At 44.6% G+C, this 24,107-nt stretch overlaps 1 protein-coding gene across 7 annotated transcripts in view; it reads right to left on the bottom strand.

Moving 5' to 3' along the window:
- The window catches only part of ZNF827 (zinc finger protein 827), a 165,318-nt gene that overhangs the window by 120,632 nt on the left and 20,579 nt on the right, over positions 1–24,107 (bottom strand). For 6 of the 7 annotated variants that reach the window (XM_037058442.1, XM_037058444.1, XM_037058446.1 and 3 more), the window contains exons 1-2: positions 11,908–13,057; positions 2,726–2,898 (exon numbers count right to left, since the gene is read on the bottom strand). In XM_037058442.1, coding sequence (XP_036914337.1) covers positions 2,726–2,898; positions 11,908–13,042 — 1,308 coding nt within the window. In that variant the 5' untranslated portion in view covers positions 13,043–13,057. Of the gene's footprint in view, positions 1–2,725; positions 2,899–11,907; positions 13,058–24,107 lie in introns of those variants that run through there. The other variant, XM_037058445.1, reaches the window with a different exon arrangement.

Raw genomic sequence — 24,107 nt, 5'->3', positions numbered from 1 at the left:
CTGCGCTTGTCGGAAAATAAAGTAGAAACCCACTCTGTTCTTAAATGAACCTCTATAATTAACATGGAAGGAGAGACGCGAGAATGTCACTCAGGGTTATTTCTGCGATGAGATTAAGGGTCAGTTTTATATTCTTCTTTTTACCAGTTTTTCCAAATTAAACACTAGAGATACTGTCACGAAAGGAGGAAACAATAATGTTATTTTAGAGAAATCCAATTAGACCATGTCACTAATTTACTTCTAAATGTAAACGTTAATGTACGTTCAGAAGGCTTTCGGGTAATAATTACCGTATTAGCTACATTTACCTAGCGTTTCTCCAAGCTGGGCTCCGTTAAGTGGTTGATTCCATTATCTCATTTAACTCTTACAACAACTCGATGAGACAGATCGCACAATGATTATCTCCATGAACAGAAATGGGAGCTTGGAGAGGATAGATGATTTGCCCAAAGTCTCACAGCTACCAGAAGGCACAGGACTGAGATTCCAGCTAAGGTTTTCCTGACCACACAGTCGCAGATCTTCATCTATGGGCTATGCTGCTCCCGCTGCTTAGACAGAGATCGTTTTCAGAAAAACCCCCATCTTTGTAACCTCCGGTGAAGGCAGCGGAGGACATCCATTGACTTCTAAAACCTCAACGATCATATTTCTATATGGACTATTATTTGCAAAATGTAGCAAAATTCAAGTATGTGTAATGAAAATAAAACCACGAGTCCTTGGATGAAAGAATTTTTTCAGAAAAGGTCCATAAGTGAGGTGCAGAGTAAAGACAAGAAACAGTACACCACTTGGTCAAATTAAACTTGTATGAGCCCTTCCCGCACCTCCTTTATCAGAAGCTCAGGCGGAGCTCAACAGGTTAGGACTCGACAGGTTTGAGTGGAGCAGTAATTTCACATAGCTGCTTTACTGTGCGGGTTACTGATCTGTTCTGAAGCAGCGTGAGACCCCGCCACCTGCAAAGCCCTCGCCGCTCGCCTCGGTGATGCTGTCCTGGCCGACCCGTCTGTATCATCACGGCCTCAACTCTTCTCTCTGCAGTTTCAGGGTCAGTAGTCCCTGCTCTTGAAAACCCAGCTTTCCCCCCACCATGGGTTTATAAATAGGTTGTTTTACGTGACCCTGAGCTGAAACCAGGCTTACAAGGTGTCAGGCGAGATGCAAGTTTTCTGCTCACTGAAGCCTTAAATTTGTCAGACCTGATTGCTGAACACAGCGTAGGACACAGTAATGAAAACAAATTTTACTTTTAAAGGCACTTCTTTTGAAGTCTCGTCCTGCTAGCAAAATCCACTTGGCAGGTATAAAATACGAGGTTTTACTTTGGGAAGAGGTGATAGAGGATGAGGAGAGTTAAAGTAAAAACTAAGTAGGCTCACTAAAATTCAGCCAACCGGAACTCCTGGTTAAATGGATTCTGAAGATGAAGGGCATGCTACTCCCAGCAGAAAAAGGCAAATGACAGAAAACAAATAACATCATGAATTTAATTTTTTTTTACTTTCTAAGCTATTTCCTATAGTCAATATAAGTTCTGTCTGCTCACATTATTTTCTAGGGCTACAATTACGAACAGTGATTAGTGATGTAGTCAGAAGGATCAGACAAGCTTTAGAAAAAAGCAAATATCTTAATTATGTACATAGACTATACTTCTTATGGCAGGGAAGTAAAAACTTTATAAACAATGTCAACAGCCAAACCATATTGAAAATACCAGTAAAAATAATTGTTATCATTAAAGTGTTAGATGATAGTTACTGAAATTACGTCATTATTAAAGAACATCTCTGTGACAGATCCTTTACTAACACTGTTCCTTTAAATACTAATGATAGATCTTCCAACATTACCACTCCCATTCAACAGGTGAGAAAATTAAGCCTAAGGGCTCACGTGCTCAAGGCCCCTTAGCTAGTAAGTCGCACACTAGGATTAAAATTTCAGTTCAAACCATGTTCTCTTTTGATCTTGAGTTTCCTCCTTGAATTTCAGACAAAACCCTTAGTAGTAAAGGCATTTGCTAAAAAGATTTCTAGATGACTAGGTCCCGCCCCCTGCCCCCCATCTCACTGAAGAGTGACACACAGAGGCTACTCAATGCTCTGTATGTCCATCACAGGCACAAGCCCACCTGTTTTCAACAGGACATTGAAGACAATGTCCTTACCTGCTGGGTAAGTATGACCCTGGGAATTATGACAGCCCAGACACGGACAGCCTCAGTGAGGACTCGGTCCTGTCGGGAAGGGCCTGGCCTCCCACAGTGCTAATGTTGAAGCCCAGGTGTCTTTCAGAGTCCCCCCCCACCTCCTGTCAGGTGCTCCTCCAGGTCTGTGAGCAGAAGAGGGCAGTCTCTCCAGCTAGGCAGGCGGGCCCAAGCACCCTCTCTCTGGGGCTCAGGTCCAGCGGCCTTTCCTGTACCCTTTCCACCCCTCCAAGCACCCCAGAAATGCATCACCATGCAAGGGTTGGTTAGGATGCAGCTCCCCTAAGAGGAACGGCTCTACACTACATATATGATTTAGACACTGAAGGTTCTCTCCGTCTTTAAGTTCTTGGTTGTAAATTGCCCATGAAGACCTTCACTTTTCCAGGTGCTTTATTTCCACTGCGATCTACCTTGGGACCTTGACCCTGCCACCCCACAGTGGCCCCTCTCCTGCTTGGCTGTGCCCCGCCTCGTTGGAAGGGTCTGCTGTGGCCGGCTTACCTTCATGTGGGATTTGAGATTGTCCTTGCGAGCACACCGGAACGGACAGAGTGGACACTGGTGGCTTTTCAAACCTGTGTGAATCACCATGTGCCGCTTCCAGTAACTCTTCCTTTTAATAACCAAACCGCATATTGGACACTGAAAAGGCTTTCCACTTTCCTCTTCGGAGGCTTGGAAGAAGGAGAGAGAAAGGAGCATTAAAGAAAACAGAAAGGTATACGCAACGCTAGTTCAAGAACACTGAAAATGGTTTGGAATCTTTTTCTTCCTGGCAATCCCACGATGTTATCCATGAGGAAGTTTTGCAGCTGCTTTTTTTTTTTCAGGTAGGAACCCACATTCATCTCATGACTTCCCTCTGGGTACCATTTTCCAAAATCCGATCGCTCTGCCTCGCTTCCGGAAGTCTTACTCCCAGTGGCCGCCCCCCACTCAGGAGTCAGACACCTGCAAAGGGGCTTCGCCTGACCTGTCCTCGCTCAGCTCAGAGTGGGCTCAGTTCAGGGGCTTTGTTTCTGGAAGAAAACTGCTGGACTTGAGTCCATCTGTGAATTCCTGAACTTGGAAAATGACCAGAAACTAAGACAAATCAAAGGGGACAGAGAATGACACTCGGCAGGGACTGAAAACCTAACGGCCACCATAAACCTCACAAACTGAACTCCAGTGGAGACAAATTTTAGGATCCCTACTGCTGACTTGTTCAGCTATGACTCAAACAGATGCTGCCGCTGCCAATTTAGCCACTGGGGGTCTGAAGGTCAGGGTTTTCACCCCCTTATTTCTGTCCCTCTAGCTGCTGCTAACAAGATGCACTGCCTTCCCCTGCGCTGCCCCAGCGCCCCGCTGCCCACTTTGGGAAGAACTACCAACCCGCTCCAATTTTTCAGAAGAGCAAACAAACCAGCTGCTTCCTCCAAGGAAAGCTCCGCTCACTCTCTCCTCCACCGTCTCCGCGGGGGAGAGTCTCTGCTGGGACACTGGGTTCCCAATATTGACTGGCATTGGTCTGTGCCACAGTGGCCTTGGCCACTGGGAAATACAATCCCAACAGGGAGAGTTCAGGTCTCAAACTTTCCTTTCTTAATCATGAGGGATCAGAAATATTTGCAAACTGTGACATAAAGTGTAATGTACTCACAAATAAAATCCATGAAGCTGTATTTTAAAAATGAGGTGTGCTATAGAAGCTAATACAGGAGCATGCCCAAGATATTCAAGAGTGAGTGGGTGAAGTAAGACATGAAACTATGTCTGGGGTGTTTCTATTTTTGTTTTCTAGAAAATGGGAATCAATTGCTGCTGAAACCATGAGGTGAAAGGTTGACAGGGAACTTTATAGAGGATGGATCAGGCTGACAACACAAAACCACTGATTAATCTTAATGTCACTGAAAAGGGAAAAGACGTTGTGCATCTTCTGATAAGCCAGTTGTGAAATACTCTTACACAAAATTTAATCAGGCGTCTATCTAACGAGCAGTTCCCTGGAAATACAAGTGATTTAAACAACATGCTAAACACACAGACGGGACAGAATTAGCCAAACTCAGAATGTGGGAAAATCTGCTGGAACAATGACCCAGTTTCTTCAACAAGGAAATAACATTTTTTAAAAGGGCAGGAGTTATGGATGAAAGGACATGTGAAGACACATATAAAAATGCGAGGGGAGAAGCTTATTTTGATCCTGATTATAAAATTATAAAATAACACTTTTGAGTGTTATTTTAACACACTGAAGAAATGCCTGGGTGTTCCATAATCTCATGTAACAACTGTTGATCCCGTGAGATGGGACAACAGCCAGTGTGGTTATTAGTTCAAGTCCTTATCTGTTGGAAATATATATGGAAATATTTACAAGCAAATGGACACGATGTCTGCGATTTGCTTTAAAACACTTCATTCCCCCCTCCCCCCCCGCAAAAAGAAGGAGCAGTAGGAAGAATGGGATGAATCAATGAAACAAACACACAAAAAAGATACCCTTTTATTTGTATGAAAATTGTCTGGAGGCGTACCCAGGAAACCATCAAGCAGTCAACTTACAAAGATTGCGGATTAAAAGACAGGGGTCAGGGAGGGGAACTTTCATTTTTATTTTACATTCTTCGGTACTATTTGAATTTTTAAATGCACATGTTACTTTTATTATTTTAAAAGAAATTATTCCTAAGTGTGAACTTTAAAATAAGTTTATATTTTCACTGAGTCAGCTGAGTCTCCACATGCAAAGAACCACTTTAAACAGACAGGACCAGAAGGGTTCTGGAAGAAAGTTAGGGCATTCCAAAAACACTGTTTTACTGAGACAGGTAGAAGCAATACGGGTTGGCTTGACCAAGTAACTGGAAAGAGAATCTTCTATCTAAAAATATACCCTTCAAGCTGGGAAATTCTACTTGTGACGTGTTCTATTATAAGTATTTCCTCTTCCGATTGCGGGCTGGGGAGGGAATGGAGGGTTTCCTTCCACTCTAGGAAGAGCACAGTTTTGAGGTTGATCTACAGGCTTTTTTATTGACCCACTCGAGCCCTCCTGATGTCTATTTCTGTTGCTCGTCTCCGCTGACCTGCAGTCCTACCCCTGACTGGACCTTGAATTTCCCGTCCTTCATTGTCATTGCCTTCACTCTGATATCTTGCTCATGAAGACTGCACGTTGAACAACAGATAGGAGAGAATGGACTGAATTGGGCCTCTAGGGGAGATCCCGTCATAAACCAGAGAGGAGGAAGAGGAGGATGAGTCTACTTGGGGTGACAAGAGAACATTAAAGAACAATAGTAAGAAAGAGGTACACAAACAGGCTGCCGCCAATCCCATCTTCAGGAAGTACTCCCTACTATATAAAGCCTAAACTGCCTAGTTTTATAGAATTGTCTGGGAGATGAGAGAAAACCTATGATGTCTTCTACTGGATGGAGACTGCACAGCACATCATAGGAAGGCAATAACAAGGAACACTGGCGGCTTCCCAGGACGCCTTGCTTTGCCAAATGTGAGCACCCCCGGAGCTCCTCGCCCCCACCACCTCGTCTATACTGCCAATGCAGTCCCGAGTGCACTGCAAAAACATGGTATGTTAACATTCTGTATAAACCTATTTTATTTCAGAGCTCCTCTTCTTTAGTTTTAATTACTACCAAAACATACATGAATCATGCACAAATTAGGATGCCCTTGGATTGACTGGAAAAAGAATTAGAACACTCACAATGAGGAAAAAAAAACCTAGCCACAAGTTACGTGGCCAAACAGCTACACTCCTACAACCGTTTGAAATTTTTAACCCAGGGTGGCAGGAAAGGAAGAAAACAATGCAAATGACAAAAGTAACCAGAGTGCAATAATCAGTTTTCAAAGTTGACCAATAATCTCCCCTGATAACATCTGCGTTTTTATTTATTCAAGAGAAAAAATTCATAGTTTAGTGGGATGCCCTCCACATGTACAGGACATAAACTAATTTAAAGAAAGGAGGAATAAGAATGTAGTCTATTTTGTGTGTCAAACGATTTCCAAGGAGCTGACAGCTGTATCTAGAGCCTAAGGAAATATGACCACTTCCTCAAAATAATCCCCACATCCTTGAGGCAACAGGATTGAAACCTTCATGATTTTACCTAGTTTGATAAACAATTTCTCCCAAATATATCACTAGCTAATTATTATCACAGCAAACAAAACGAAATCCCATCAGATGCTAATCGGCCCAGTGGGATGGAAAGCTACTAATTTCCTACGTTGGAGAAAACATGTTCTTTTCTAGGCAATAATATTATTGGAATAAAAGAGATAATAAATGTGTGTGAAATGCCCGTCACGCAGTAAATGGAAGCTATTGGTAGCAGCTGTAATAGTAATAGGGGTGACAATAAACTCTGGTCAGGCCCTCCAAAGCAGAAAACTCACCATCAGAGCAGACGTAAATGTAAACAACTGGCACCCCACAATAAATACATAGCTCGGGGCCTGGCCCAACTTGGTAGGGGCCTGGCTCCAACTTTGTCATTGGAGCCTAGACGAACTAAAAGAGCAAGTGTCCATCGTGCTGCTCAGGTAGGGTCTGCCTCAGCCTAGACAGACTGGTCCTGGCAGGAAAAGAGAGATGGAGAAAAGAGAAGAGGCAAAGAAGAGGGTGGAGCGGGGAACTGGCTGGGCGAGGATGGAAGCCCTCGCCTTTGTGTCTCCAGCAGCCAGAACAGTGCCAGCACAATGTAGGACGATTTAGTGCCTGTGTGTCAGATTGTAATAAGATTAAGTGGAAAGGGTGGGGTCAAGAGAGTATGGAAAAGTGAAAAGAGCACTGGATACAGAAGGAAAAGAAACAGGAAGCTGCCAAGTATGTCCCAGTGGAAGCAGGGTTAGCCCAAGATGGCACGCCTTTCACACAGCAGCCAATACACCATTGGAATGAATGGTATATACACACAGGGATGGATCTCTCTGTGCTTACACCTCACCTATTTCCAAAATGACCCTGGAGCAGCTTACATTAACAATGCACACAGTACGGCCACCTTATTAATGAAGTACAAGGATGTCTGGTTAAACTACTGACAATGGACAAGAGTGGAGCTGCTCAAAACAGGGCCGGGGTAGGGGTGCGGGGGTTGATTGTAAATTTTAAGAAGGAATATATTTAATTTAAAATTGTTTTTTAAATTGTGGGGGGTTTTTTAGTTGATAGAGTTAAAAATAAACAGAAAGTAAAACCACGGAATTTTCATGCAAGAAGAAACCTCGCCGATAATTCCCCACAAACTGGGTTCACAGATGAGGAAAGTGAAGCGACTATAAATGCTGGTGCCCCTCCGCTAGTTGGGGCAGGTGTGGATTAGGGCCAATCTCTTTGCGGTCAGTGCTCTGCCCTGTGGCTACCCATACATTCACGAAGCAACAGCACCGAAACCTCACTGGACTAAAAAACAAAAAAGAAAGAAAAAGAAAATCATATTAATTTACTTGCTTTAACTCAAGGAAGGTATTTTTAAAAAATAAATTTAATTATTTTGTAGGCTTTGAAATCAAACTTTCTCTTGTTAGATCCTATGTAACAATCTGCAGAAAATTGAGATAATTGGCAAGTGGGTAGTCTTTCCATACAAACCTTACCACACATGTAGGAGTTCAAGGTGCCAGGGGCCCCAGGGTACAGTCTGCACATGACCGCCACCTGCACTCCAGGCCTGCCAACCCTCTAGTGAGCCCCTGTGTAAGAGGACCCGCCTTCCTTCCAAATAATGGTATGTCAATACATGCACTTAATGTCTTTTATTTGAATTCCTTGGGCGTCTCTCAAATGCCATTTCAGGGGAACAAAAAACTGTGTTAGCAATGGATATCACTGGGTTTATCTGTTGTAACTGACATTGATATCATCAATGCATATTTTAATAACTGGTAAGTATTCAATAAAACTAAGAAGTCCAATATCTAGAGGCAGTCTAAACCGGAGTTACTGGGGAAATACAACTGAGATCAGCGACAGAATAGTTCTGAATCCTGGTTAAAAAGTGAATTTTCTAAGCAAGTTCCCGTCTGTGATCATTGCCAGATTACAGCTGGAATAACCATGGACCAAAGGGAGTATCAGGAGGGGTTCCCTCACTTTCTGGAGTGTCTATGCTTTTGTAATAATGTTAACATCACGAAAACATGACAGAAAACGGCAGCCAGACACCCCCTAGCTATTGACCCAGGAAACGTTCTTAGCCCTCAGGCACATGAGCCCAGCTTGCATCTAGGCATATTTAACTTTCATTCAGGAAAAGAAGATGTTTTGGATCTAGGCATATTTAACTTTTATTCAGGAAAAGAAGATGTTTTGGAGACGCTCTGAAACACTCCTTGTCATTTAACTAGGAGCCTGACATCTTGAGAATCTTGAGGGCCTTCCACAAAAACTGTTGTCTGTAAAATAAAAACCATTTCCTTTTTTTCCCTCAGCTGCAATAGAACAGTAGCTTCAAAGAGAATTGAGTCAATGTGTGACATTTATCTTTGTAGCAAACGGACATAATCTTCCTTCCGTCGTGTCCCCTTTCAGAGGAGCAGCGTCGCATGTGCCGGGGCACAGGGTCACGTGAGAGAAACCTCCTGCTCAAGTGTCACATCTGTCTCGCAGGGGGAAAGGCTACCCAGCAGCGGACTCTTCACGGAATTAAATACACATGACCTGGTGACAACTGAATCCTATTCAAAAGAGAGGAGTAAGGCCAGACCTGAAAGACACTTTTTTTTTTTCATGGTCTGGACTTCTCTTGACCTAAAGAAGGTCAAAGAAATGCTTGAGTCTAAATTGCTCAATACATTGGCTTTTCTAGCACATACCTTTGTAACCCGAGAATCAACTTGATAGGCCCTTTTTGCAACATTTGACAAATGCCTTGAAAACGGAATCCCTGCTTGAAGTCAGGTGGTGTGCAGTTTATTTTTGTGGATTTTTTTGGTTACTATTTATTTACCTAAGTTATTAAGCAACAATATTAGAATTGTTGTGAGAAAACGGTCCACCTATCCATTTTGAATTAAACTAATCTTTCTTTCTAAAGTATAGGGAAAAAATAAAACTATGAAATGTTTAGGAACATGGGTGACTGCTCTCACCACACCCCCAGGAACGCTTTTTAGGTAGAGCCGAGGGACGTGAGAATCCAGCCCCCAGGTTGCCCGGAGACCAACAGTATATACAGCATGCGAAGTGGAGGGGGGGACCCGATGGAGAAGACACACCTTCCCCTCCACCCCTCAGATTCAAATACCAGTGATCCAAGTAACACCGACCAAATCATCTCGCCACGATATAAAGGTAAACAACAAAGTAAACATTCTATCAACTCCTCCTTAACCCATACTCTAGTATCGATGCTGGGAAGTGCTGGCACTCGCTGCGACGGACAAGTACGCAGAAGCTCCCCCTCCGCTGCTTCAGGTCCACGCGACAGGAAACAGAACCTGAATTTAGGACGGTCCTTGTGGATAGATGCATGGAACCTTTTCCGAGTGACCATTTCAAGGGCCCGTGAGTCTTTCTCTGCAGGGATATTTCCCCTTGCATGAGTTTGACAGAAATGAATGGCTTTTAAATATAACTACTGCATCCGTGGGGCTGCTTCACCGAGTCTTGGGTTGTGAGCAGAGGCATGAAAACAGGAGGCGCAGGTACCAATCCACAGCAGAGCCCCGATCCGAGAAGTTCCCCTCTCCTCTTTCAGTGTGAACGGTTTAAGCATTTATTGATTAAGATATTAAGTGTCTCAGCAACAGAATAAATTTAGTGAAGAGAAGAGAAAAAATGATTTCTTATAGAACTCCTGAATGAGAAGTTCATTCAGGTGTTGGCATGAGCTCAGTGCATTTAAACCAAGAAAACAACCTGTCTCCCTTGGGTGTACATCCTACAACAAAATAGGCCCAAAGTCTCCCCCACACTGGAAGCTCAGGACCTCCTCCTCATCTTTACATGCATCTAGTCACCTGGGCGAAAAAATTATACTTTACAACTATGGCTGATTTTATCTGAGACACTTGAAAAAGACAAAGCCCCTAGTTTTTCAAGAGGCACAGTTTTATCAGTTACCTTTTTCCAATTCTTCAGTGAACTAAGGTTTATTATTAATTTTGCATAAGGTTTTCCAGGCAACTAATGTCCAGGTGAATTTGCAGTGTAAACACCATTAATACATTTATTCAATAACCAGATGCACAGAATATTTATAAAATTACATGTTACACAGAGCCATACCTCTCTTTCTGCTTCTACCTTAAATAAAATTTTGATAAATCAGGAGTGATTTGTTCTATGGCAAGATTACCCAGCTCCCACTGCTCTTCTCCTTGTTTCCAAATTTTAGCCATTTCTCTCTATTTCACCAGATGGCAGGTGCGAAGTGAGGAGAAATGAAACTCAGAACTGATAAACATTTCAGGATTTTATTGACACTTTGGAAACTCTGGCGAGGACGATTTGGACCGCTTAGAGTCATAAAAATTCCAAAGATCCATTTTCCTAGTTGTATTCTGCTGTTTACACAAGTTTTAAAGTAATTATAATTAGTGCATATAGCTCACTCAGCAATTTAAATGGAAATTTGTCATAAATGCATCAAATTGATGTTAGCTGCGTTCATTCAGTCAATTATTTGCCATTCTAAACCTCCTTCATCAATGTGGCTGCAAATACCCAGAGCTGGCTAAACACACAGTAGTGGTGTTTATACTGATGGGGACACACACAGCCTACTTCCCGTTCAAGTCTGGCAGGATATCCTCAGGAGACATCCGAAACTCCATACGTCCATCTCCAGGACCATGTATTTATCATGTGCACAATTTAAAAACAAACCCATCCAAGAAATGTTTCCACAGTGAGAACTCAAATGACTACATTTCTCCCTCGATGAGTAACTCGCTCTACAGGACAGAGACTTCTCCTCTGGAAAGACTGCGCCCCCAGAAAAAAACTTATGATTCAGATTTTCCACGTACACATTGAAATCTCGGAATCCTCCAGAATCTGATTGGGCTGGAATAAAATAAGGCACGTGCAGGAAATGCTTTGGTTAAGTCTGAATGACAATGTTCTTCACAGTTCTTATGTGACAAGGAATTATAGAAGAGCAGGATAAGTGAAAGGGACTTAAATTCCACAAAAAGGTAATAAAAATGCTAACATAAAAGTATTGAATGTGATAAATTAGGGCAGAGTAGTTGCTGATTCTACAAAAGTCCATTTGTGATGGAGGCAGCGGCAAGGGTGGGCTCCCCCTCGTCCAATGTTTCAAAAGCACTCCCCCCCCCGTGCTCAGTGATGCCACAGGCTCCATGACAAAGATGCTTTGATCTTCTCCCATTAAACATCTCTTATATGGACTTGGCCTGAACCTGGTAATGAAAAAAAGTCATGTCTATGAAAGCCAGGAGAGTACTGTGTATCTCCAAGATTATTCATTACCTTTCAACAGTGAAGCTATTTGTGAAGTCTTTGTGTCAGACATACATGAAAGACCACCACACTGCTTATTTAAAGCACTCTGTTGCACTCCCACTTTTTCATTCCTGCCTCAGATCACGTGGGGAACCCAACCAAATAAGGCAAGAATGAAATAAGAAGACTTAGCAATTTACAGTCCAAAAGCCTAACACGATGGTGGAAATAACAGATGCCTTACCTGAGTTGGCGGGTTTGGAAACTCTTCCCTTAGGAACTGGGAGTAACAGTAATTCCAAGGACTGTGGCGGTGGTGGTGGAGGTGGTGGCGGTGGTGGAGGAGGTGGCGGGGTCACCTTTTCTTGCTTCTTCTCGGAAGGCGGTGGTGGTAGGGGATCCTCAGGCACCAGTGATGACTTCTCAGCCAGAAGACTCCCAGCAGCCCTTGCAGCCACCTCCTTGAGAAGGGCGGCCGAGGAGGTCATGGAAGCCAGGGAAAGGAAAGGGCTGGCCGGAGGGGGATGTTCCTGACCAGGAGTCAAGTTTCTCTCACTGACTTTCTTGGACAAAGCTGCCAAAGTGGAACTGGCAGACTGGGAGCTGAAAGGGGAGGAAAAGGACTCAAATCGCATGGTCTCCTCAGTCCTGGTGAGAGATTTGTCCTGCAGAACAGCATTGGCTGCAGCTTTCAGTTTTAGGATGGCTGAATCGGGGGACAAGCCGCAGGTGGTGGTTGAGTTTGGCAACCACTTACCTTGATTCCATATAAAACGGTTACTTGGAGTGTATTGGTCATTCTGTTCCTGCTTCTCCGCCAACTTCCTGGCAAGAACGCTGAGCTGTTGGGCATGGTGGGCCGGTGGGGAAAAGGAGAGATTGGAGCCGACATTTACAGGGGACTCCACCCTGCCATTGGCCGTGGCTGTGGCATCGAGTTTGAGGGACCCAGCCTCCAGCAGCCGCCTCAAGTTGCTGCTCAAAGGTTTTGTGGAGCCTGGGGAGTCGTCTTCACACAGAGAGGACACACCAGGGGAGAGGTGATCTTGACACTGCAGGGAGTCTCGCAGGACGTCGCCGTCAAGTGCCACCAGCTCCAACGTGTGACTGCTGGGCGTGGCACTTCCCAAGGAGGTGTCGGGGGAAGTGGACTGCTCTTGGATCCGGTCCTCCAGAGACAACTTATAGTTCTCCTGGACTTCGCCATAGGATGCTTCTGACGGAGTCTCCGAGGAGTTTCCATACCAGTGCTCTCCTTCACTGAGTTCGCCCTCCGCCTCTTCCTGCCTACTAACATCTGGGGGAATGAAGAAGATCAGGTTTACTGCCCAAGTGAGCAACAGGCAAGTCTGAAGGCATTCAAATGGTGCTGCTCGCATGCTTCTTCTTCCCTTCCACCCAAGAACCACATGAAAGGCAGCAACCACCTGACTGGAAAGTCAGGTGCTGAGTCAGACTGTCTTGGCATAAGCCCAAAAGGAGGTAAAATGCTAAACAGGCAAAGGTAAAAACACGCCCACTCGGGGCATGTATTAACCTAATAATTATCCCGGATACGTGGAAGAGGAAAAGGAGTAAAGAGAAAAAATGGATCTGGTAAAGAAGTAACTGCTATTTTCAGTCCCAGGGCAAGTGGGAAGAAGCTTGTGCCCTTGTAGGAAACCAGCAAGTTGTCTTTCGTTTCGAGTCGAGTTAGAGAGACAGCAGGCAGAGCGGGACGATGCTGGCTGGGAGACAGGGCCTAACTGCGTGCCCTCAGGCAAGCCACTTAGCTGGGCTGATAGAAGAGGCAATTAATTTTTTTCTAAAAAGTTGATCAAAAAATGCAAATAACTGCTATATTTTACAATTTCACCCAGTTCTTATGAAGCTTAAATCATAATAAATGTGTGACCATGCTTGAAATGAGTCAAGTACTATATAAAAATCAGATCTCGTTAGCAAAAACGATGCACACTAATGATGTCTTAAAGTGACAACACTGACCACATCATGACTGCTACTTGGTTGAGAGTCCTTGATTCCAATTTACCCCAGGCAGAGATTAATAATTTGTTTCCTCACTCCACGAAGAGTCCCCTTTAATTATTTTCTATGTGTTAATTCATCCATCCACCACTCCCACTCTGAATGCCCGCCCCCAAAGCTCGGTCAGCTGGGGCTCCTGCCATTTCAGGAACACTCCTGCGTTCCATCCCTCTTCTGCCTTTGCTCAAGGTGTTCCATCTGGAATGTCTTCCTCCAGAAAACCTGACTGTCCAATTCTGCTTACTCTTCAACACTCAGCTCCAAGGTTTCTTCCTTGTGATTCTCCCCAGAACTCATTCAGAATTAATCTCTCCTTCCCATTCATTTGCTCACTTAACAAGTAGTTGCAACAGACTACATGCTGCATGCCAGGCATTGTTCTGGATTGTTCTAGACTGCACACCATTGAACAAAACAAAGATCCTGCCTCCTTGAAGGTTACATTTTTTCCATGAAGGAAGACAGCGGTTAAAAAAATTAATAAATGAGTAAATCATGGAGTAAGCCAGGAAGTGATAAGTGCTTTGAAAAAAGAGAGCAGGGCGAGGAGGGCGGTGGCTCGGGGGCAGGAGGCCAGCTGCTGTTGTAAATAGGTGACCGGGGTGAGGCCTCACTGAGGGGGTGGCTTTGAGTAAAAATGGAAAGGAGTTATCCATGCAGGATCTCTGGGAGAGAGTCCCAGGCAGAGGGCGTTGCTGTAAAGGCCCTCACGTGGGAACGTGCATGACGTGCCCGTGGAACACTGAGGGAGGCAGTGTGGGTAGAGTGGAGTGAGTGAGAAGCAGAGCAGTAGGAGAAGTGAGAGAGAGAGAGAGAGAGAGAGAGAGAGAGATGTGTGAAGGAGGTTGTGAATGTGCCTGGGACCTTGTAACCCACTGCAGAGTCTCTGGCATCTGGTGAAACTGGGAACCACTGAAGGGTGTGGGGCTGGGGAGTCAAACGCCATGACTTGCATTGTTCCAAAGGACTGTGCTGGCTGCTGTGTGGAAGAGAATCCAGGTACAGGGTGGGAGCAGGGAGACCAGCTCCAGGTGCGTAGGGGGGTGAGAAGCAGCCAGATTCTGTGCATAGTTTGGATGCAGGGCCAACATCCCCGTGCTTTGTTTATGCTGATTTTATATCACTCTGGATTATCTGTCTGCCACTGGTTTATGTTCTGAAAGGTAAGTAGTGGTATTCCTTGAAAGCTGGGATTGTATTATCTATGTATCCCACACAGTGCCCAATGCAACTCCTGGTCCCTAGCAGAGTTCAGTGAGTATTGGAGGGAGTGAGCCAGAATGCCTCACCTCCAAGGTTTGCTATCTAACGTGCTGTCTTTTCTGAACAGAAATAGCTAGAACTAGTAATGCATGAACTACAAGCTAATACATTGATCTTCCCATGCTATTTGGAGAAGAAATGTCACAAATGACAAATTCTCTTTCAGTAAAGTTTTACAGTTCCTTCCTGAGAGTCTTTATTAAGTTATCAAGAAAATGTAAAACATCAAATGGAATGTGCTGGAAAATAGCAGATCAAATGGAATTTTCTCTTTTAAAAACAGCCTAGTTCCTTGTGATTTACCACATTTCCTTCTTCCCACTTGATTCCAACATTTTTCATCTCCCCTGAAATCAGCAGGGCCCTGAACTACTCACCTCTCCAGTGGCTTTTCCTAGACGCTTTATACCAAACACCATGCAGTCAGCATCGGTTTCAACAATTGGGCTAATTTTATGTTCCTCTGGCAAAACACCTTTCTTGATTTCAGATTAAACGTCTCATCCTTCAGGAGAATCACATGAGACTATGATTTTAAAGTCCCCACAGTAAGAATCGGCTGACTGCCTCCTCGAAGAACCCCTTCTTTGGTCTTTATTGATACTAAATGAACTGACATAGGAAAAATAGTGATTCACGAGTAGTATTAGATTATATTTTTTGTCAAACTAGAGTAGTTCTGGACAGGCAAGGCTGGTCCAGAAACTCGCTGTAAGGATCGACTAACGTGGCGGATCTAAAACCAGGGTTTTGAGAACCACACAAAGTTACAACCCCATATCCAGGCCTGTCGCTTTACTGAGACAATTAAATATTATAAAGGCCGTCCAGCTGCATGGAAGACACACAACTATCTATTTGCCCAAACCAAGAACCCCAATCTCTTGGCATTTGGCTCAGTGTTCTCTGTAAAGCCCCAGTGCGTGCGATGTGCCAGATGCCCTCCAGGTGACAACTTCCAGCCACTTCTGTCCGAGCAGCTGTGCCCCACCCCCCCACACCCATCCTTCCACCCTCCTGGAACAGAAAGCAGCAGGCGAATTCTCTTAGGTAAGAACAGTGTTCACTCTTTATTTTGAGATAAACCACGAAGAGGTAAATACCCATATTCCTAATACTCTAATCTCTCCGTTCCCTGTCTACCTCTTCCTTGTGGTAGTCGGTCAAATACTGATGCAAATGCCTAGAGAATTCAACGTATCTACTGGCAGAGCCCCAAAGGTCAAGCTTAATTTCCGCCCCCCTCCGTGTACACCGTCAGTGAGCAAGAATATGCCGTCTTCCAATGTGCCAAAGTGGGGAAGCGTGTCACAAACTAAAGCAGTTGTCAACTTGGGTTCCAAACCTATCCAGCAGTGATAAGTGAAGCCAAACATTCTTGAATGATACAAACCACTGATATCTACATTTAAAGCAACTTTCCCAACCTTGCCAAAATACAAGCCCCAAACAAGCAAACAGAGCATTTCTTAAACAGACTAATTTATCCCCTCTAAGATACCTGGACAGTTCTCAACCACCCATGCTTCGGTTCTTTGTGGGCAGAAATACAGGCATACACCCTCTTCCAAACTGGAAGAAAACCTGCATACATAAAGAACATTTTAAAACTCATCATACTCTTATTAATCGCTTTTCTGAAGATGCCGCTACTGAAATTGAGGTTATTCAAGTAATAAACCACCAAATAATTGTAATGCATGGCCTAGAAAGGGCCAGGCCAGAAACCTGAGGAGAAACAGATCTGAAATTATTCTGGCCTAACCTGAGGTCAAGAAAAAGGTGGGGGAAGCTTTCACAGAAATGAATGCAAGGGACGTGGGGACGTGCAGAGGTTAGAGAAAAATCATAAGCAGCTCAGACAAATAGGCCTGCAGTTCACAAAACAGCAGCAACAAGGAATTTCTCCCACAAATACTCCTTTTCCCCCCTGCAGGGATGCTCTCGGTTTTTACATTCAGTTTCATCAGGAAGGTCCTGGAAGGCTGCACTGTCCAGTTGTGAGGGAGCCCCGCCTCAGCGTGGTCTGCAGGACCCTCCACCCCCAGCACGTTGGACACAATACATCCTGAGAAAAGGTTCTCTCGTCTGGAAGCTCAAAACACAGCATTGCTATAATCCAGGAGATTAATTTGTTGGCCAGCACAAACTTTAGAATAAGCAAGGCTTGGCTATTGAGTTTCTCTCACAATCGGCGAAGACCCCGGGCAGCCATACAGGTCCCTCTTCCTGTCACCGGCATGGAGTGGTGGCACGCAATCCCAGAGCACTGGAATACTTCCTGCACACATCCACCCACCGTGGGCCTCACAGCTTTCCTAACCCAGGCTCCCGGGGAAGCCTTTCAGCAGCCAACGTAAATAACTTCCTTCTAAATGCATTATTTTTAACCTCCAGAATAGGAAGCTATTTCCGTGGCTAATTCTGCAACAACCTATGTGTCTCACAGCCAGGTTCACACTCGTTCCCGTCAATTTTACACAACAGTCTGTTTTTGCGTTTTTCACTTTGAATCAGAAACTCGAAGAATTAAGAATAGAAATGGTGCAATTACAGAATGAAAATATGCTGGATAAATTTTGTTTCCATGTGGCGACAATTTCTCCTTTGGGGGAAACAAAACAAAATTCTACTACCTAACACATTTATTTATAATTCAGTTCCCCAGTAGAAACTCAGTAACTTGATATCCACAATTCTTGCTGCATTTTTTCAACTCACTTCCTTTTTGGTGTGAGAGTTGTAATCAGATGCATTTAATTGGACCAATATTCATTTGAGATCCTCGTTCAGAAAGACTGCAGGGGTGGAAAAATATAAGACAGAGACATCTATTAATTTTCATACCTTTTGGCTGAAGTTAAAGCAAGTAGAGATGGAAGGCTCAAAGCCCCACTTCCGTACCTACCCATGAACCACTCCCCCGAGCCGATCCACATGAATCTAACCAGCAGGTCTGGAGGAGAATAAGCGCAACCTCCCAGGACTCACCTGGGTGGCATTGGTCATGGTTAGTTCTCTGGCAGCCCATGCTCTCTTCTTGTAACCACAGGTGTATTTACCTGGTACTTACAGAGCTGCCTTCTGGTTCATTTTCATCTAAATCTTCCAAATTTTCCCCTTTCACCAGATGCACATCTAGTGCTAAATACTTACATGTATGTTTTAAGGCCATGCATCTCTAACAGTCTCATCAGTTATATCTGCAATAGCTCCCTCAAATCATACAACCAAATTTTCTGTGCAGTTTTATATAGTATTTATTGGTTTGTAAAGTTGAAGGAGCTGTACACGAAAGTTATCAGCAAAACCAATGCTAATAATTGATTTAATTCACCAAGCATTTACTGAGCATTTACTATGTTTAAGGAAGTCTGCAACAAGGTGACTCAGAGGTGCCGCAGTCTCCAGGCCAGCAGTTCATAATCCACAGGAATTCGAGGCTTGCGCAGGCAGAGGAGGCCCAAAGGAACAGAGCCAAGGGTGTGTGTACACAAAAGGGGGAGCGATTCATTCCGGGGGCACAGGTAGCTCTGGAAATGGACCTCCAAGGATGAAGTTTTTAACAGATGATACTGGAAATTCACTTAAAAGTGGGCTTGCTCCTCTGCAGACCATCCAAAAGTAAATAGCCTGGTCATGGAGAACGCTAACAGGTAGGTGATAACTGTTGCATAAATCAATGTAATGAAAATTTTTTCTATCCTTGATTCTTCACATGTTAAAAAGACGTCCTCCACTGGTTGGTTAAGGGAAATGCTTACCAACATCACACCACACTTCCTAGCTGTGAAACCATTAGCTTGTAAAGACCAGAGGCAGGAGCAGGAGTCAGTCACTCCTGCGCCCCTGCTCAGTGCCCTGCCCACAGCTCCTGCTACAGGGAGGGCAGGAAGCCCCAGCCAGCGCTCCCAGTCCTGTGCCAAACGCCGCCTACACTGAGGGGGCACAGAGCAGCTACTAGCAGCCCACAGGATGTCAAAGCTCTCTCATTTGCCTCTACTCTCTTCTCTCAGAGGCCAGCCTCATCCTCCCAGGCTCCCTTTCCCAGGAGGCTGCCATCCCGGCTGCACAGGCTCTGGGTTTTCACTCTCAGTGACTTACTACTACAGAGAGGTCCTTCCCCTTCTGATTGGCCTGTGAGAGGTCAGGTTCCACTCCCGGGTCCTATCACTGAAGCCAGAGGGTGTGTTCTGCAGTTGGCTCAATGTGGGTCACAGAAGAAAGGAGAGGCAAAGAGGCACCCGGAAGGCAAAAGCAGTGACCTCTATCATGTTTAATAAAGGCTGAGTGTGCTGCACGTCGGGCTGTTCTGAACCAGTTTTATAATTTTAAGCATAACACATAACCTCATTTAGGCTGGCTGTACCTGACAATTTTTTAAATTGCCCTTTTGTAGCTTGAAAGCCACAGCACTGCCCCCCGAGGCCAGTTTTGCCCGAACCTAAGAGACCTCTCAGGGGTTCGGGCTCCAGGTCTGCACTCGAAGTTAAACGCAGGACAAAGCCTCAGACACCACAGTTACTGAAACATCGATGCGCTGGGCACCAGACCGCTTTCAGCATGACCAGGAAGAAAATGTAAGAACTGCTAGTTATTTAAAACTGCCAGGGTGGAGGAGACAACCAGATCCCTGTCACCAGTCCAGCTGGGGAAAAGGTGCTGTGAGGGCACGGGGAAATGGCAGGGTGTCTGGGGAGGACTAGGCTGCAGGCTGGACAGCAGGGAGGGGCTCCAGGGTCAGCAGGAACGTTTGGCACACGGCAGTATTTTCACATGATTGTTTTAAATGCCCTTTGAGTAAAACAGAGGTAACAAAAAGTAACACACCACTCCTTATCCTCAACGTGAGTTCCAAGCAGTATCTGAGCCTGTTTTAATATTCGCATGCAAAGTCACTCATTAGAATTTCCAGTGACCAAGAAACTGACCAAGCTCCTGCATCAACTGCCCATCTCAACATCAAGGGCAACTCCTGCACCCTGAGGATTGCTTAGGCCCAAATCCCTGCACTCTTCTTTCTGTTATACCCTACATCTAATTCATTTGCAGAGCTGGTTGGTTCTACCTGCCACAGACATTCCAAATCGTGTCACTCTCCACCATTTCTGCCACCACTGCCCGGGGACACTGCACCGCCACCCCTTGCCGGGGCTGTGGCAGTACCCTTCCAGCTGGTCCCCCTCCCTACTTATGATTCTCAGCCGGCAGCCAAAGGAAGCTTTGAAAAATATGATGTCACCAATCAGCCAAAGCCTAAGCATCTTTTTTGAAGTGTATTAAACATTTGCATTTCTATGTCTCTGAATCGTCTGCTGATGAAAGTGGACAAACTTTTATGTTATCAATTCTGGATAACCACTTATTACATATCCTGCAAATATGCCCTTCCAGTGTCACAAAATTAAAGTTAAAAGAAAACAAAAACATTATGTCAGATTCCACTCTTCTCATCCCCAAACCTCCACAATCGTTTCCATGCTTCTGAGAATAAAATGCAACACCCTAATTTTGACCTCAAGGTCCCGTGTAATCTGTATAGCTCTGACCTCATCTCCTAAATAAAACAGGCTCCTGCCTCAGGACCTTTGTTTGCGCTTGCTGTTTCTTCTCCCTGAAATCTTTTTTTAACTCCCAAATAGACACATGGTTGATTCCCTTATTTCCTCAGGATCCCCCTTCAGACATCACTGTTTATCGAAACAAAAGCTCCGTGAGAGAGAGTGCTTTGTACTGTTTGCTGCTCTATCCTTAGCATTTAGATTGTTACCAAACACACAGCAGGTGCTCAATTATTATTTGTTAGGTGTATGAAAAAGAAAGAAGAATGGGATTAACCATCAGAAAGGTAGCATAGTTAGTACTGGAAATGGGAACTATGCTCAAACCTACAACTCATAATTCTATTTTTCCTACAGGAGTCAAACATAGACGAGGAAAAGAATTCACTTTGCAAACTTTCCCACCAAAGTCTCCCTGGTGGCCAGGAGAAGTCAACTGCATCCTAGGGAATTTGGGACTGAAGCTGAAGCCCCCCCACGAAGCTCCAAATTTCTTTGAGTTTTGGCTTAACGTTTTAAGTTACTTCTTCACTCGATACTATAGGTGTGCTTGTCCTCACGTAATAACACGGGGGTATTTTGCACAAACCACCCGGGACCACGCACCAAGTTTCTCTGGATATGCACCTGCTTCAGAGGAGCATGTACCCTATTTGGAGAAGCAAGAACGCACGAAGAGTCCTTGGCAACATGTCAAAGCTCAGTAAAGGGCGGCTATCATCGTTGCTGTTCTGACTATCAGAAGACAGACAGTACTTTTTTCTCTGGTACCCCAACCTCAGAGAAAAAAGGGAAAGCACCGAGGACAACCTCCCAGGATTGTACAACTGATCTGCAGGCTATCAAGAACCGTAATTCTATTTGTTGAACTTGACTTTTGTCATACGAATGACTTCACAGATGGAAATGCCTTGGAGATCTAGTCCACATGGCTCATCTCTAGGCAGAGGCTGGGGGAGGGCCGGTGATTTACCCAAGGTCCCAAAACTGATCTAAAGGCAAAGACAGGGCCTGAGCTCAGATGTCCCAGTCCAAAGGCCATTGCTTCCACTGCTAAATCAGAGTGCAACCACCATGAAGTGAATGAATGCACTCCAGAACAAGGCTGGAACGCAACAGTCTCCCAATCAGCTTTTGCCAAATAAACCAACAACTCTGCATAAAGCCCTGAAAATACACCTGCTACCACATTAGCTATTTAAATTTGCAACAGCAAGGTTGATCCTCGCGACAATTTTACATGGTAGACCACACTCTCCTCATTTTACAAACCAGGAAACCAAGGTTCCGAAAGGTTAATGGCTTACCTAACAAACAGCTAGTGAGTGACAAAGCGAAGTTCAAACCCAAACCTTCAGACCATCTAACAGAACATGAGTAGCCTGACACCCCCCAAAAGAGGAACTTTTCAGATAACCAAAAAGTACCCAATGTACTTTCAAGTAGTTAACATCTCAAAATCTCATTTTGATGGTATTTGAAACTGCAGATGCACCCAAATAGGATGTGTTGAACATGATTATTACATTTGTAATGCGTAGATGTGTCTCAGAGGCCACTGGGGCTTCTCAGCCACTTGCCCCCATATTAAATGTCCCCAAGCTACTGTCCATAAGCTACCATTTCTTTTGAATTCTCTTTCTCTATTTTGCCCGACGCAGGGCCCCTTCTTTCTGAATTTGTGGCTTTCTGTCTGCCACAGCTGACAACAATCACCAGGCTTATTAAACTGTGTGCACACTAAGGGTGAAAACCTACTGTCACGAGTTGAATCGTATCCTCCCCAAGTTGTTGGAGTCCAAACCCAGTAACTTGTGAGTCTGACCTTGTTTGGAAGTAAGGTCTTTGCAGATGATCAAGTTAAGATGAGGTCATTAGAGTGAGCTCGAATCCAGTATGACTGGTGTCCCCATTAAGGGGAAATTTGAACACAGAGACAGACCGACACATGGGGACAATGTGATGTGAAGATTGGAGTCAGGCGGCCACAAGCTAAGGAACTGCCAGCAGCAGGGACACAGGCCGGCAGCAGGTCCTTCCCTAGCGTCCTCAGAGGGAGTGTGGCCCTGCTGACATCCTGATCTTGGACTTCTGGCCTCCAGAACAGAGAAACAGTAAACCGCTGTTGTTTAAACCCCCCGGTGTGCATACTTTGCTACAGCAGCCTCAGAAAACAAATACACTTAAGTTTGAATAAAGGCCGAAGACGAATTTCTTTCGGGGTTTGTTTACCTCTGGATTCTAAATGGGAACCTTAGCTCTGCCACTGCAGTTCTTGTGTAAGTTGGGTATGACTGTACAAAACTGGCCACACTGCTGCTCGGGGTAGAGCCCTCCACAGCTGGATGGGCTGCGAGCAGATGAATAGGTTATTTTTGCCCATCTTTAAACGTAAGCCAAATTTCTTTCAAATAAAAGATTTTGAGAAAATGTTAAGCAAGAGAAGTATCCTAGCCCTGGCCAGTGTGGCTCAGATGGTTGGAGTGTCGTCCTGTAACCCAAAAGGTTGCAGGTTGGACTCTCGGTCAAGGCACACGCCCAGGTTTCAAGTTCGGTCCGTGGTCAGGGCACTACGTATGAGAAGCAACTGTTTGAGGTTTCTCTCTTACACCAATGTATCCCTCCCTCTCTCTCTCCCTCCCTTGCCCTGTCTATAAAATCAATAAGCACGTCCTCCAGTAAGGATTAGAAAAAAGAGAGAAGTATTCTGTTACTAAAGCTACTTAGAAATGTCCAGACGGAAAAAAGAATTATATATACACACATATATATATTCTCATCATCCCATATGGTGTAACAAATTAAGAAACAGTTCAAAATACAGCACGAATCCACTGGCTCAAAGGCCAATCTAGACACCAAAACAGTACCGGTGAGTCCACGGACTGACCATGTGCTCCTCCTACACCATTCCGTGTACCTCCATGTCACAAAGAGCATACAGAATCTGTCCCCCGAAGCAATCAGAAGTAAATTTACCATGGCTACCATGGCGTTCTCAGAAAAACTGTCTGCTAAGGCTGATAAATCGGTCGATTATCTGCTTCCTTGACTTTTATTTCCTCTTGTATAAATGTTTTCATCCCGCCATTACCAATACCTGTTGTAAGATGAACGATAAATTGCCAAGCGACTGAAATCACCAGGAACCGCTAAATAGATCAAAAAAGAACTTAACAACAAAAAAAGCCTTAATAACATAGTAACGCGTTCTCTCGTCTGCGAGCAGCACTCTATAAAGGAGGAAAATGGCTACTTATTGAGATCTTGGGGTCTGCATAAAGCAAGACACTCCTTCCTGGGCACACTGACCAGGCACCCTGCAATGAATCACTCCTCAGACATCATCATTCTGCCGGCCGATGGACAACTTCACACAGTGAGGCCTTTAGTTACTAAAAATATTCATATATCCAGAAAGAAAAGTGCCTTGGGGGATAAGTTGCAGGCTTAGCAAAGGAGAGGAGATGAAATTGCCTTTTATTTAGTGATTAAATACATATAAAACAAAAGCTGCTGAGGAGGCAGCTCCCCAGCCTCCACATATCCGGGAAAGGATATTATTGGTGCTTTGGAATTGTGAATTTTGGGG

The sequence above is a fragment of the Sturnira hondurensis genome, unplaced genomic scaffold (genome assembly GCF_014824575.4).
Source record: "Sturnira hondurensis isolate 20B ecotype Veracruz unplaced genomic scaffold, ASM1482457v3 Scaffold0010128, whole genome shotgun sequence".
Classification (NCBI taxonomy): Eukaryota; Metazoa; Chordata; class Mammalia; order Chiroptera; family Phyllostomidae; genus Sturnira; species Sturnira hondurensis.
Note: the sequence above shows the minus strand (reverse complement) of the source record. Positions and strands in the feature narration are given on the sequence as shown.